This window comes from Marmota monax, unplaced genomic scaffold, assembly GCF_021218885.2.
Source record: "Marmota monax isolate L192 unplaced genomic scaffold, Marmota_monax_Labrador192_F-V1.1 WCK01_AAM20220418_F8-fsc00012, whole genome shotgun sequence".
In the NCBI taxonomy this organism is placed as follows: domain Eukaryota; kingdom Metazoa; phylum Chordata; class Mammalia; order Rodentia; family Sciuridae; genus Marmota; species Marmota monax.
In genome coordinates, this window is record NW_026695227.1 from 14,810,931 (window position 1) to 14,827,144 (window position 16,214).

Consider the following 16,214-nt stretch of genomic DNA (forward strand, 5'->3'; position numbering starts at 1 on the left):
TTTTCTTTATAGCTTGAGACAATGTGTAAATGAATTTTTTCATCATTCTAACTCACAAAAGGTTTTCCTTTCCCCTTTTCTCCCTCTAGTGATCTCTTCTACCAAATATCTAGGAACATCTTTATAATCAAATGCTTTTGACTGAGGGTATGGATGGAGTTTGAGAGTTGCTAGTACATTTGCTCATCTTGCCAAGGCTATGACAGTCTTATGATTTTTAACTTATTCAGAAATTGACATTCAGGGACTTTGATTTGTTTTTTTTTCTCTGTAAGACAAAGATGCTAGAGTGTAAGTGGAACAGAGAGAGGAATAGGAAGAAACAGAAACAGTTTATATGTTTGGCAGATAATCAGGTGTGTGATGTATGGGTGCACATACGGGCTGTATAACTGGAGAGGTGGTGTTTTTTTTCTTTCTTTCATGTCACCATGCAGTTATACATTTAATTAGGAGACCTTAGTATCTTTGTGCATGGTTTCTAGTTGTAAGTCTATAAATAGTTTTTGAGAAAGGGGAGAGTCTAAGGGAATTTTGTTTTACTAAGTGGATTTGTGGTTTAATATTATTGCATTTTTGGAAGACCTAGGTTCTGACACCAGAGCTTCCATGAGCCAAGGCCCTCCATTGCTTCCAGAGAAGAGAAGTGGGGAAAGGATTTTAATAGTTCTTAAATCCATTATTTAGGAGTAACTCAAGGCTCTGTGCATCTTAAGTAAAGAAATGAATTTGGGTCCCCTGGGAGCACTCAGTGGTCCTTTAGTATCGTCATGCAATCTTCTCTTGGTCAAATCACATTACAGAGTTTCTTCAGCCAAGAGGAGAGTTAAATTAAGGATATGGCAGTTTACAGCCTTTGTAGCATTATCCCTCTGGTCTCTAGGGAAAACGTAACATGTCTTCTCTGTAGAAATTATGGCAGCTTTTGGGTTGAAGTAGCCTTGACAGCTTCCTGGCACTCCTACCTTGAACTAGTTTGTAAAAGCATGAATTGTCATTGTACCATCAGCTTTTCTCGTTTGTGTTTGTTTTATACTTCATTTCTTTGCCTTTGTAGTGGTAATTATGTGCTTGATTTTAGATACTTTGGTCATTTGATTCTGTGATATTTAGAGATTTTAGAGGGCATTTTTGTCCTATATTTATTTTGGATCTAATTTTTCTTGCCCTTGATTTCTAATTAGTTGTTTCTCTTCTTTGCCTTGGTCTCAACTTGCTTGGAAGTTTTTTAGACAGTTTTGTATTTGGATGACTATTTTGTTCAACAAATAGACATTATCTCAGCCTTGGGGGAGAGTTAAGAAGACGTAGGATGGAACTTTCCACTAATGCTTTGGTGTTGTATGTGTGGGATTCCTCAAGCAAGGAAGCAGCTTCCTATGTCCTGACATCTGGAAGTGGTTTCTTGCTTGAGGTTAGCTTTTATTAAGGGAAATATAAACTCTGAGGCATTCTCAAATGTTTTGGATGGTTTGGTAGAGTTTAAGTTGTCTTATTCTTTATATATTTTTAGAAATTACAGAATAAGTTATTCGCTTACAAAATGGGACCTTAGGATTTTCATGCTTGTTCCAGGAAAATCTAGTACATGAGAACTAGCCGCCAAGGGCAGAAAATGCCAAGAGTATGAAGAAAGAAACAGACAAATCCGGGATTACACAAAATGCAATTTATTAGGGACTTAGGGATAGAAATATGTCTTGGGAGGCAGCAAGATAGGAGGATCCCAGCAACTTGAGAAGGGGTTTTTATGCTAAACTAGAAAAAGGTAGCTTGTGGCCAAGCAGAATGTATCTGGGCTTTGTCAAAAAAAACAAAAAACAAAACAAAACCAACAGAAAACCCAAACAATTACTGATATTTCCAGTGTCAACTAAAAAACAGTCTAGGGCTGGGGTTGTAGCTCAGTGGTAGGGAACTAGTCTACCATGTATGAGGCACTGGGTTCAATCCTCAGCACCACATAAAAGTAAATAGATTTTAAAAAGTATTATGTCCATCTACAACTAAAAAAATATCTTTTAGAAAAATAGTCGAGTTATTAATGGCTGATCCAAAGTCCCCAGGTGACCATCTTCATGACTGTTTATAGGGTTTGCTCTGTGTGCCAGGGTCACCCAGTGGACAAAATGGCACTTATTACCAAGATAGCTGAAGTCATGTCAAGCTGGATCTCTGCAGTTGTCTGCATTGGTCTTGTCAAGGCCTAGATTGGAGCACCTGTGTGATTGAGGTAGTTAAAAAATCAAGTCTCAAAGACAAAATAGCCACAGTGGTCTTACAAGAGAGAACAGCAGAGGCCTTCCCTGACCCACAATACCCACTGGCTTGTTGGACTCCTTTTCCCTCCTTTCCTTGGTAGCCAGGAGAGTAGCCAGCTCTGCAAAACCAGAGGGACAGAGGATACCAACTAGTTCCACCAAAATGTTACAGGTTCCAGTGGGTGATTTTTGTTTCCTTACTTTGTGGCGCTATTGAAATCCTCAGAATGTAGAGCTGAAAACAAAACAAAATAAACAAAGAAACCAGTGTACATGACTGGGTTTTTGTTGTCTTTCCCTAGGTGTAATCAGATGCTGCTGGTGTGTGTGTGTGTGTGTGTGTGTGTGTGTTTGTATGGTAGTTTTGGTCCATAAAGTCACTATGAACCCTGAATTACAGAGTACTTCTCTTAGGGGAAGTATAGAGTTAGTCCTGCCCACCTCAGGTCATGTGTTTGTTAACTCATCAATACATAACCTTGTTTTATGGGTGTTTCTGTTTAGACACTCATATTTAACTATTGAATCATTAACATGGACCTCATGGCCACCTGCACTATACAGTGCATGCCTGAATGAAGTTTGTCTAACATGTATTTTGTCCCTGAGGTACAGGGCAGCCTTGCCCTAGGAACATTGGATAGCATTTGAGTACTATGCTTGAAGGCTGTTTTAAACAGCAAAAGTTTCAACAAAAAAACTCAAAAATGTGAAAAACATGACACAGGATAATAGACTGTGAAAAGGACACATAGAATATGAAGACTGAGCATTGTGTTGTTCTACCTCAACTGGGAACATGTGTGAGAAACTCCATGTATGTCTGTGAGTGACCATGAAAACACCTTTGTAGTGTGAACTGGGGATTGTAAATAAATTTTAGCAAGCAGGCAAATCCATAAATATTGACTGTATAAGTAAAGTGATTCCAGTTAGTGTGTCAGGAAACCTCCTCCATCTAACTCTACAGTTCATGTAGAAAATCAATCATTGAAGGCAAAAAGGAGTTACAAGCTGGTATAGCTAAACCAATTAATGTCCCAAGTACATTTTTTAATGGACTCACATAAGTGAAGACAGTCAAGGAGAATTTGACCAATAAATTATTATTTGTTGTTGTACAAATGGTAATTAGCAATACTACCAGGCTTTGGACAATACCAAAGATCAGAAATAGTAGTGTCTTAGAGCTGTTGTATTTTGAGGGTACCACAGCTGGGCCTGAGTGGAATAGAGAAGTACCATCAACCATATTGAGAAAATGATTCTGTATGGAGAAAACTACTTTTGGGCCAGGACTGCATCTGACTCCTCCTTCCATCTTGCCATGGAACCTGATTGGCAGGGTTTTTCCTCTGACGTTCTGGCTGCCAACTTTAATGTACTCCAGTCCTGTCCTAATACTGCTGTTTTTAGAAAATTCTCTCTAGAACACAGATTCAGGCATCCCAGTCTCTTGATTTTGCCTCTACCCTGGCCCAGGTTAAATTAAAAATTCCTTAATTATCTGGCTTCATCCTTCCACTACAGACTCTTGTTTCTTAGCATTGCACTGAAATATACCTTTTGCTCAAGCCAAGCTGGACTTGTACACTTTTCAAAGTCTGCCTTTTAGGACTTCTGGACTCTGCATAGCCTTTTAAATTCAAAAGAGAGGATCACATACTAGTTTTTGCTCTGGCAGTTAGGAATATATGGTTATTCTTTTATTAGCTAGCTTTGTCTATTGTACAAAACTGCGCTCTTCTACCCAGGAAACATCTACACTATGCTACCTCCATCTGCTCCAATAAACATCTAGAGACTAGTGTAATGAGTAGGAGCAAGTTAACTGTTATGAGAGGAAGTAACATTCCATTTTAGATATTATCTGTTTAAATTATTTCCTGCAGATTAACTTTGCATTTCACCAAATATTTATTGTGGAGATTCTATGTACAAACAACTGGACAGGGGCTTTGGATCATGCAAAGATAAGCAGAACATAGGGGCTTTTCTAATGGGATAGAAAGATGTTGATGTACATTTTTTTTAAGACCACTATAAAATCTACACTGGCACACATAAAAGTAATGCTGTGGTGGCACAAAGAGGGTGAAATTAATTCCAACCTGCTGTGATCTACTGAGGGGCTTGAGTTTAACCTGACCCTTGAATGATACATTTGAGAGTTAGAGGAATAGCAGCGCAGACTGGAGAAGTAGCATGGTTAGGGTAGTAATTAGAAGAGGGAATCACAAAAGCAAAGGCACTGAGGTAGGAGGAGACAGGAAGTTAGTGCTATGAAGGTTCTGGAGGGTTAGCAATGAGGCATGGGTATTATGAAATAAGACTGGAGAAGTGTGACAGGATCCAGTTGTAGAGAGATTTATTGGCACTTTGTTGGAATTTATAGTTGTTAGGTGCTTTGGCAGATTTTTACAACAAAGGAATCATGGGGCAGCAACCAGCAGCAGCTAGAATTTGTAAGCACTTCCTGTGTGCCAGATACTTTTACTAAATACTCATTTTTACCTTTTGAGGTTAGTGCTGTTGGTATTGCAGTTTAATAGATGAGGGGACAAAGCCCAGAGAGGTTACATAACTTCCTCAAGATTCATAACAATAAGTGATGGGCTTGGGATTGAAGCCCAGGAAGTCTTATATAAGAACTTGGGTTTTAACCTGGATTCAAAACATGAGATTCAGTAAGTCTCTCAACTTTCAGTTATTTGCAAAGTGTTCAGTATATATGAATGTTTAAGAGAGGACCTGAAGCTTTAGTCATTTAATAAGTACATAGCATACACTGTTGTTAAAGATCACAGCACAGAGTGGGTACCCTCTCTCCCTCTCACAAGTCCCCAATGTAGACAGTACAGGATCTGGGGGCTCTATGCCTGAGGTTGGAAGAAACACAACAATCTAGTAGTGCTCAAAATAAAAGGAAATGTCAAAACAATTTGCAGGAATTATTAGTATTATAAGTGTCGGGCTGTTCCTGATTTGTGAGAAACAAAATGTATATAGTAAGTGCTTTTCAAGGTAGACATAAGACATTGAGGCTTTGAAACTGATGATAATTTTAAAGGGCAGGGGACTTGCCTCCCTACTGGGTAAAAATTGTTCTTTTTAAATCTCAACAAAAGCTAAATAAACTCCTTCAGTCTTGGTGCTAGTCTGCTCTCATCTGGACCATTTTGCCTTTTTACAGTTAGGACTTGAGAGATAAGTACTTACTAATCCGTGAGACCGAAAATTCCTTACAGTCAAGGAATCCAAAGGTAGGCAGGTCCCAAAATGAATCAGTGAAGCCATATTAAAGAACTGCCCGATTTATATCACTTGAAATCAAATTAATGTCCATGTCTTCATGTTTTAAATATAAAATGTTTTTATATTTTGAATATGTGTATCTAAAATATTGTCACACAGGTGGAGCAAATACATTTTGATAGCAGAGATGTGGATTCTTTTACTTACTGAAGCTTTTCGTAATATTTTCCTCATCTTTGCTTTCTGATTTTTCTCTCCATGTTTGTATTTTTTTCCTGGACTACTTGGAAGTAAGTTTCAGGTATCATGACACTTTACCCTTAAATACTTCATCCTAAATTTCCTAAGAACAAAACACATTCTCTTATATAGCCATAATGTTATTGCACCCAATAAATATTCAGTCATTTTATCTATTAATAAACATTTGATCTTATCTAATGCTCAGCAGGCATTCAGATTTTACCAATAATAGCAAAAATGTCCTTTACCTGTAGTCTTGTCTTGTAAGACTTAGGTCTGAAATTTAAAACAAAACAAAACAAAATCCTGTCAAAAATCAGAGATAGTAATCAGTTGTCATGTCTTTTTAACCTCTGATATGACATGTGTTGTCTTCCTGCCTCTTGTGCTTCTTCTTATGTTACATGACATTAACATGTTTGAAAAGTCTAAGACAGTTGTCTGATGCAACGTCCTATAACCTCAATTCATCTGACTGTTGGTGTCCTCATGACTAGATTCAGATCAAACACTTTTAGCAAGAATGCACTGCTTTGCTCAGAAGGTGTATGATACTGGCTAGGCCAAGTTTGCTCACTTGCCTAACCTGCTATTATTCATCAGACCTCTCCATTGTAAAGATGCCTAATCCCCTCTAGAACTAGAAGGTAACCTGTGGGACAGTTCTTGGATCTTGCGCATGTACTGTCCCTTGACAATCATTTGCCCAGTGGCTTTGGCACCCAGTTTTGATCCTTACGCGGATCAGTTATGTTGGTTGTTCCAAGATGGTACTAACAATATCTGAAGTCACTTTATTGAAGAAAAAAATTTCCTTTCCACTGCTAGGAAAAAATCTAGGCCTCAAAGACAGAGTGCAGTAGAGTTGATAAAAATGAAACTTGAGAATGAACATCTAGACATATATTAACCACTAAGATGTCTGAAGCATTTTATTGTTCTTTGTAAGGGAATAGACAGGGAAGTCGGAGTAGGGGTAAATGAGAGCATATGCTCTGGTCCTATAGAAATGTATATTTAAAATAATAAATCTTCATTGATGCGGATGAGAAAAGCTAGGTAAATTGCCATTCTTATTTCTCCTAGACTGAGAGAATTCACCAGTAATGAGATTTTAAAATTTAAACTTAAATTTAAAATTTTCTTTTAAAAGCCACAATCTAAGAAGACCCCCACTTGAATATACCAAGTTCTCTATCAGACCTATTGTATTGAAATCCAATAAGCATTAAAACCATATAATTCCTTTGAAAGCTGAGGGGAAAAAAGGAAATTGTTTAGTAAGGAGACTTCTTGATTTACGCTAATAATCTTTTGGGGAGTTTATACTTAGGTCTTTGTACTCATTCTGCTGGTGATGGGTTCATTCAGTGAGTGTTATCTGATGAGGATTTTCTTTCACCTTTGAAAGCAAAGCATTGTACTATATTTGTTGGGGTATTAGGGGAGATAGTAGAAAAGATTGATTCCAGGCAATGCTGTATAAAACCTACACATTCAGCTTGAAATTAGAGACTATCCTGCATGCTATAAAGTTCCTTTACTTGCTTTTTTACAATGAGAAGACTTATATTTTGTTTCTTGTTTTTGTGGTGCTGGGATCTAACCCAGGGCCTCATTCATGCTAGGCAAAGTGCTCTACCACTAGTTACATACCCAACTCAAGACTTCTATTTTTGAAACAACAGTTCCTCCTAAGTAAACAAAACTGTTCTTTAATCTCAAAGTAAAGCTCTTAGCACTTTCCAGGAATGAATTTATAATTTGCTTTATTTTTCTTTCCATTATTCTGAAAGAGGATTTTAGAAGTTCTTGTGTCCGTATAGATTAGGTCCTGTGCATATTCTTGAGCCATGTATTCACATATCTGTTTAAGTCTGGAAAAAAGATTTTGCACCTATTTTGCAGATATGATTCAATGCTACATTTTCTTCTCTGGGATTCTGCCAAGCAAAAATCGGCATGACACAGGTAGATTATGATGTATTTATATTAGCCATCCCAATTCTGAATACCCGCTACATTTGATTGATAAATTCCCTTGCTCATTCTGGCATATTATAGTATCATTATGGATTCTAGACTATGAATATTGAAGTTAATACCCAGGTAATTCAAGCAGCTGAGCTGATGGTCTTCAGGGTTGAGCCTCTCACTTGAAGGAATGATTTTACTTTTTACTCATGAGATAGTGAATCCCAGAATTTATTGGTTAATTTGATTAGCATGTCCTTGGCAATTACATCATTCTTGAGAGACTGAAAATTATGGTGAAGCAGTTCTTTTTTAGTGATCACTTCCAATTAGCTCTCAGTCTTTTTGACACTTGCACTGGCCTCCTCCAGTTGCAGCCCCCACCCCATGTGTGTGACACCAAGCATAGGACTTTGTTTGACACACAACTAAGCTTCATAATATATCTGACACTAAAATGAATAAGGAGGTACTGAAATGTTTCCTATTTTAAAATATTTTGTCTTTCTTTCTGATATGGGGCATTTAACCCCCTGGGGTATTTAAGGCTTACTTTATAATAAAGGTTAAATCATAGGGACAGGTTCATACCTGTCAGGTTTATACAACATGGAAAAATAAACACAAATATGTAAAAAGTCTTACTGAAGAACAGGACTTCTTATTCAGTGTAGGAAATCTTCTTGAAATTATTATCATCATTATTATTTTGGTACAGGGGATTAAACCCTGGGGCTCTTAACCAGTGAGACACGTCCTTAGTCCTTTTTTTTTTTTTGTACCCAGGATTGAACTCAGGGGCACTCCACCACTGAGCCACATCTCCAGACCTATTTTGTATTTTATTTAGAGTCAGGATCTCCCTAAGTTGCTTAGCACCTCGCTTTTGCTGATACTGGCTTTGAACTCGCGATCCACCTGTCTCAGCCTCCTGAGCCACTGGGATTACAGGCGTGTGCAACCATGCCCAGCTCCTATTTCGTTTGTCTATCTATCTATCTGATATCTATCTATCTATCCATCCATCCATCCATCCATACATACATACATACATACCAGGGATTGAACTCAAGTGCACTCAACCACTGAGCCACGTCCCCAGCCCAATTATTTTTTTATTTTTTATTTTTTTGTATTAGAGACAGGGTCTAACAGTTGCTTAGCGCCTTGCTTTGCTGAGGTTGGCTTTTTTCAGGATCCTCCTGCCTCTGTCTCGGGAGCTGCTGGGATTAAGAGGTGTGTGAAACTTTGCTGGGCTCTCAGTTATTTTTAACTGACATTACATAATAATTATACATATTAAGGGGTACAGTGTGGTAATTTGATACATATATAAATAATGAGTAATGCTCAAGTCAGGATAATTAGCATTTACATCTCCTTAAACATCATTTTGTTTTGTTTTGTTTTGGGAACCATCAACGTCCTCTCATCTATTCTAGTTCTTCATTGTTTGTTCTTGTTCTTTATAAAATATATAATGAGGGTTGGGGTTGTAGCTCAGCGGTAGAGCTCTCGCCTAGTATGTGCAAGGCACTAGGTTCGATTCTCAGCACCACATAAAAATAAATAAACAAATAAACAAATAAACATATTGTGTCCAACTACAACTACTATATATTTTTTATATATCACATATATAATTTTTGTAAAATACATAATTTACATATAATATATTATATATAATATATGTAATATATATGTAAATTATATAAAATAGATATAATTTATAAAAAGTATATAATTTTTGTAAGCTATAGTCACCTTGCTCTGCTATAGGACAAGAGAACTCCTTCCTCCTGACTGTATTTTGATACTGATTATACAACCTCCCTCTATCCTTCCTTCTCCTACCCTTCCTACTCCTGTGCTAATCAGTCACTCCTCTAGTTTCTTCTTTTGGGAGGTCAGCATATTTTAGCTTCCACATATGAATAAGATCATGCAGTATTAACCTATCTATACATGACTTAGTTTTTACTTTGGACACTCTTTGAGTCATATCTCCATCCTTTCTCATTTTTTATTTTTTTGAGACAGGGTCTCACAAGGTGCTGAGGCTGGCTTTGAACTTGTGATCCTCCTGCCTTAGCCTCCGGAGGAGCTGGAATTACAGTCATATATCACTGTACCTGGTTTGGACAGTTTTAAAGTGATTCATTTTGGTTGAATTTTTTTAGAGCTTGACTTAATTACTAGAGAAAGAGCTAAAATAATAACAAAACTCTGGTTGCAGGATCTCTGAGGTCAGGAGACTCCATCTTTCTTTTAGACCTATTATCGTATTCAAAAGCACTGTAACAGTTCCATGCATATTTGTTGAATATGTGTATTTGTTAAATTTGCAAATGAGGTTTTAAATTCATTTGTTCTCAATAGGCTTCTCAATCTGCAGTTCATCCTATCATTTGATCTTCTTCTGATGGCCATTTTCTCTTTTCTTTTTCTTTTTTTTTTTTGTACCAGCAATTGAACCCTGGGGCACTCCACCAATGAGCCACATCTCCAGACCTATTTTGTTTTTTATTTAGAGACAGGATCTCCCTAAGTTGCTTAGCACCTCACTTTTGCTGAGACTGGCTTTGAACTCGCGATCCACCTTTCTCAGCCTCCTGAACCACATCCCCAGCACTTTTTATTTAAATATTTTATTTAGTGTTGCTAAGTTGCAAAGTCCCTCACTAATCTGCTGAGGCTGGCTTTGAACTCTTGCTTCAGCCTTTCTCCTCATTACTCTTAACTCTAGACATCAATCACTTTTGATGTAAGGAAAAGCAACTCAATTTAAATTTGTTGTGTTTCACTTATAAAGAATTGTTTTAAAAAAATTGAGAGCTGTAGGATGTATTGAAAGCATTTTGAAGAATTACATAGAGCCAGAGAGACAGATTACTGTGGACTAGGCACTGTGTTTGGATTTCAGTCTTTAGGTAAAATAGATTTATAGGAGAATTGGAAAGTACAAGTCATGCTGTGGGGACCAGAAGAAAGGGCATATAGCCAGCTTTACCTAGAATGACCACTGTTGGTCTACAGTAACCCTAGATCAAGTACTTGAATGATGAGTTGCCCAGGCATTCTGGGAAAAGAGAAGGAAATCTCAGTAATTTTGTGTGATGGTCTATGAGAAGCGAGAGTGTCCTCTAGGGGAATTGGGTGAGTAGAGATTAAAAACAGATGTGGAAGAAGAGAAGGGCAGGCATTGTGCATGTGACTAGAGGTGGTGACACGCCACACTTTGGGAATGAGGCACATAGAAAGGATGAATATTAGGGACAAGTGTGGTGATGGGGCTGCAGGTGTTGGTGAAGTAAAAGAGCAAGAAGGTGGAAGGGGAGGAGTATATTGAAGTGATCTGGTGGCATGGGATAGAGTTCTCAGATAGGTGGGGAAAAGACAAATCTGGCTTTGAAGAGACTCGTGTGACCTTGGGCAGGCACTGTATTGGTCAAAGGGCCCTGTTCTTTGATCTTTTTCATCCCCTTTCTGTTGTCTTTCCTGGGCCATATCAGCCACACGTCTCTCACATGTGTGATTAGCCAGGCATGATCTCACCTCCACTCCCATGTATCTGGCAGCATAAAGTCCTCTACCTCTAACTACCATATTGCTACCTTAGGGAGCCTCATGTATGAAAACCTTGAAAGTCACCCTTCCTGTACTGAATTTCTTCCTTCAGCATCCTCTGTATGCCTCCTACAGACTACTCTCACATACAACCATTTATGGTCATATGTTTACGTGGCTTTAACTCTTAAATAAAGAGCTCTTTGAGCCCAAAGATCTAGGCATCTTTTTTGGTATGTTAAGGTAGTAGGGTTTCAGACATTTCTATGTGCTCAATGTTTGGGGAAGGGAGGGAGGAAGGAAATGAGAGGTTGGGATTGAGGAAAGGAAGGCCTTTGAGAATAAACACTCATATGCTTTTCACTTGAACTCTGAAGGTCACACAGGGTGGTAATAGAAGCTGGAGGAGGAGGACCTTTGGGGGAACCTGTGGTGAGTGAGGAAGATGACGGTGAATTGGCAACACAGGAAGAATGAGAAGAATGAGTCAAGCTTCCTAAAAGAAGTTGACTGGTAGAGGGAATTTTAATGACACTTGCAAAGGGATTTCAGAGACAACCTCACAATGGATCGAGGGAGTACTTGGTTAAATCAAGTTCTGCTGAGAGAAATCTAACCTTGGTAAAATGGCTTCAATGAGAAAAATAGCTTAAGGAGAGTTGACTCCAAATCTCTCCCTTAGATACTCCTTAAATCAAGACTAATGGAGAGATCCTCAGGCACATGACCACCACCACCACCAATAGCATATATGAAGTGCCTGCTTTGTCTGATTCGTTCTCCAAAGAATCCTGTGAAGTCTGTGGCCCTATCTGCCTCAAGAATGAAGAAAGGCAGGCTTAGGGTGGTTAAGCAGCATTCCCAGCCCTCATCTTTCATAAGTGTAGGCCACTTATGCCAGCCAACTTGCTAGAACTGACCAACATGCTAGGACCAGTCTGGTGCTCTAGGAACATCACAACTGCTTTTTTGGGGGTGCTGGGGGAGGTTACCGGAGATTGAACTCAGGGGCACTTGACCACTGAGCCACATTCCCCAGCCTTATTTTGTATTTGCCATTGCTGAGGCTGGCTTTGAACTCATGATCCTCCTGCTTCAGCCTCCAGAGCCTCTGGGATTCCAGGCATGTGCCACCATGCCTGGCACACAAGTGCTTTTTGAGAGTCTGAAACACTGTTGATTCCCTAGTGACTTGCTGCCCATTGCCACTTGCTCTAGAATTAGAAGTTCCTCTAAAACCATCCTGCCATTTGGGAATCTCATAGGTGTCCTGCTGCGTTGTGGCAGTGGGAAAATGAGTTAATGATAAAAAGAGGATAAAATGTATGAAATAATAAAATAGATAAAATGGGGGCAAATGTAGTATGAAAGGATGGTGGGAGAGAGAAAAATTATGCCTTCTGTTTAGGAAGCATAATGACACCCAAAATATCCTGAGAATGAATTTCAGTTTTCTAGACAACATATGCACCTTTTTTTTTTTTAATTCTTTGGTTGTCAATGGACCTTCATTTTATTTATTTGTGTGCCGTGCTAAGAATCGAACCCAGTGCCTCACACATGCTAGGCAAGCACTCTACCACTGAGCCACAACCCTAGCTCCCAACATATGCACTGTTAGCCTAGGCCCATATGTTATGATGGAAGTAGAGGATGATGTGGATAATATTTATTTTGTTTATTGGCAAAACATAAAACTATGGGGACTATTCAATAGGGGCAAAAATTTAAAAATCTGGGGTTATAGGTTGTAGTGATTCAAGGGATTCTTGAGGTTTGATTTTCTTCCCTCTAAGGAAATATCTTTTCTTTGGCTCCAGCAGACTGGGGCTCTTGGTTGACCTTTCAGGGTGCTTTCTCCCAGGTAGGGAAGCGAAGAGCCGTGTCCTGAGCCAGTGAAAGATGGACCGGAAGTTCAGACAGGATGTGGTTTCTGTGATGGAAGATATGTCAGTCTCCTTTGGCTGCCCTGCTGAGACTGAGGGAGTCTCTGCAGTGCCACACACCTCGCTTATCATCTGTCAAGAGAACACGCATGAGTTAGATACATGTAACCAGCAGCAGTGGAGTCAATATTTACTCATTTATGGAAACCTAATTTTTTAAATGAAGACAATGCCAACTGTAAATGCAGTTTTCAGTACTCCTTAATAATTAAACACACACACAGTTTCTTTGTTTGTTTCATAAATATCAGCCCTTCTCTTTCTTTCCTTCTTCTCATCTCCCTCAGTGCTCCTTGGCATTTCCCTTACATATCCTCCCCAGCTCCTTCCTTGTTACTCTTCTCTCATTCTTCATCTCCTTAGACACTGGGGTCACAACTGCTTCCTAGCAGGTAGAATGACTCCATGCTGTCCAACCTGGTACCCCCACTGGGTCTTTCACTTGCTCTGCAGTGAGGCAGCTCTCTGCTCACTTCAATAAGTTCAACTTTCTCAAGCCTGGGTAGCATTTCTAGAAATTGATTGACATTTTCATTTTCTGATGGTTTACCCTCAGGCAAGGCCTGACAAGTTTAATATTCTTATTGACTGACCTGATACATATTGAGAGGGAAGTAGCTGGAAGGTTGGAGATCTTCCTCCTGAGTAGATTGAGAGAGCACAGAGTCATCATCTGTATCTTCTTTCTGATTTTCTAGAAATGCCTTAAGCTTTTGCATTAGATTGTCCAGTTTGCAGAGAGTCAGTTTTGTCCTCTCCTGTGGCCACTTTCCTATCCACTGGTTGTCTCCATTTAGATCTAAATTAGATAGTGAGTCTTGATGATCAGAGCCCATATCAACATCCCAGGCCAGTGAGATGGTTAGTTTGGAAAACATCTCTGGGTTGTCCTGAATTTGATCTCTTATCCCAACAGGCCTCCTTAAACTTTTAATCCCCCATGTCCCTTGGATGGGAGGGAGAAAGTGGCAGGAAAAACCTTCGGAAGTCAAGTCTTCACAGGAGGTTGTGTCTTCATAGGCAATGCTGTCCTCATAGGGGAAATAGCCTACAGAGAGGCTCAGGTTGGATTCAGATTCAGAAATGCAGTCCTCTTCATCAGTGCAGTTGCTATTGGAGGATGAGTCTTCCATGGAGGCCAAGGGCTCAAACACAGATCTCCCAGAACTCAGAGAACTTCAAAAGAAAAACACTTTAGATGATACTGGAAAATACTTTAGCAACAATTCCCATTGATTTTTCCATTTAGAACTATCCCACAGGCAGAAGAACATCCTTTGTTTGCACTCTTCAGTCAAGGGCAATTTTAAAGCTTTCCTTTTGAAACATATTTTATTGTAAACTAGCTCTTTGTACTAAACATCTCTACCAGCTACATCTCATTCTTTGTCTTCCTGAGATGGAAAGAACTGCCTGTCATGCTGGGCATGGTGACGTACCCCTGTGATCCTAGCTGCTTGGGAGGCTGATGCTGGAGGATTGAAAATTTAAAGCCAGCTTGAGCAACTGAGACACTGAGCCTGTCTCAAAATTAAAAATAGAAAAAAGGTCCAGGGATGTGGCTAAATGCCCCTGGGTTCCAAAACCAACCAACAAACCAAACAAACAGGAAAATAACAACAAAAAGAAACTACCTATCATGTAGTTGTATAAAATTTGAAAAATACAGAAAAGTGGGAGGATGTAAACTACCATCCTTAATTACAATAACCTTCAGTAAAAGAGTTTTATGGGTTTCCTTATCACTTTTCCTTTTCTCTCAATGTACATAAATGTATATTGCACATATATTCATACATATATTTATAGATGACACATCAAGATAAACTGAGATTAAATTTTGTGTCATAGCTTGTAAGAAATACATTCGTGCCTATTCTGTAATTCTTAACTAGTTTCTCATTAGTGAGTCTTAGGTAATTAACTATTAATGATCATTAGGTTAGGTGATCAATGACCCTTATATTATTAAGACTATTAACAGTAGTCTTATTCATGACAGTAAATCCTCTCATTCATAAATATCTCTTTCTTTATAGTCCTAATGGTTGGATCATTGGACCAAAGATCACAAATACATTAAATTCTTATGGTAGTTGATACTAAATTACTTTCCAGAAAGAGTATAACTATTTCAATACCCATCCTCCCATCATCTCATGGTATCTTTAGTCCAGCATTTTTCATGATGCCCCAGCAAATAAGTGTGGAAGAGAATACATACATGTTGCAGACTCTGATACGACCACCTTTGATAGCCACCCACACAAAAAAGATGCTGCCAACTCCTTCATCATAAACAATATATGAGAAGTCCTTCAGATCCCTCGTTGTGGTGGCTAAAATGTCCAACTGTCAGAAGTTTGTGTTCTGAGACTGTTGGCTACCGTGGCAACAGAGGAACCAAATTAGAGCCGTTAAGTGTGGAAGGAGAAAAAAGGAATAAAAAAGCTAAGTACCCATCCACTTTTAGTCAGTTTTTGTGTTGCTATGACCAAAATACACAACAATAACAAGAACAACATAGAAGAGAAAAAGCTTTTTGGGCCTCACTTTTTCAGAGGTCTCAGTTCACTGGCCAACTACATTGCTGTGTACTCACAGCGAAGCAGCACATTATAGTGGGGGAAGAGCCCATGGTAGGAAAGCTGCTCAAGTGGTGGCAGAGAGAGAGACAGAAAGGGACTGTGGGAAAAGCAACTTTCCAGGCCGTGTCCCCATTCACCTGTTTCCTCCAGTCTTGTCCCACCTGACTACAGTTCCCATTCAGTTAGTCTATTCAAATCAGCATGGACTGATTAGGTTACAGCTCTCACACCGACTTCTTTCACCTCTGAATATTCTTACATTAATAGGAGTTTCTGAAGGAAATCTAGTACCCAAACCATAACATTCTGATCCTAGCCTCCTGTAGCTCATTTCCAGTCTTACAATGCAAAGTGCTTTTAGATCCTATAGTCTCAACAGC

At 38.9% G+C, this 16,214-nt stretch overlaps 2 protein-coding genes across 16 annotated transcripts in view; one reads left to right on the forward strand and one right to left on the reverse strand.

The window, feature by feature from the left end:
• Positions 1–16,214, forward strand: part of Ppfibp1 (PPFIA binding protein 1) — a 227,915-nt gene that overhangs the window by 71,739 nt on the left and 139,962 nt on the right. The window lies entirely within an intron of this gene.
• On the reverse strand, positions 13,828–14,416 carry LOC124087144 (uncharacterized protein C12orf71 homolog). The gene has a single exon (XM_046435866.2). The coding sequence runs from the start codon at positions 14,377–14,379 to the stop codon at positions 13,828–13,830; it is 552 nt and encodes a 183-aa protein (XP_046291822.1). The 5' UTR covers positions 14,380–14,416.

Coding starts and splice junctions, on each gene's coding strand:
- LOC124087144 (XM_046435866.2), bottom strand. CDS start 14,379: ATGGAAGACTCATCCTCCAATAGCAACTGCACTGATGAAGAGGACTGC.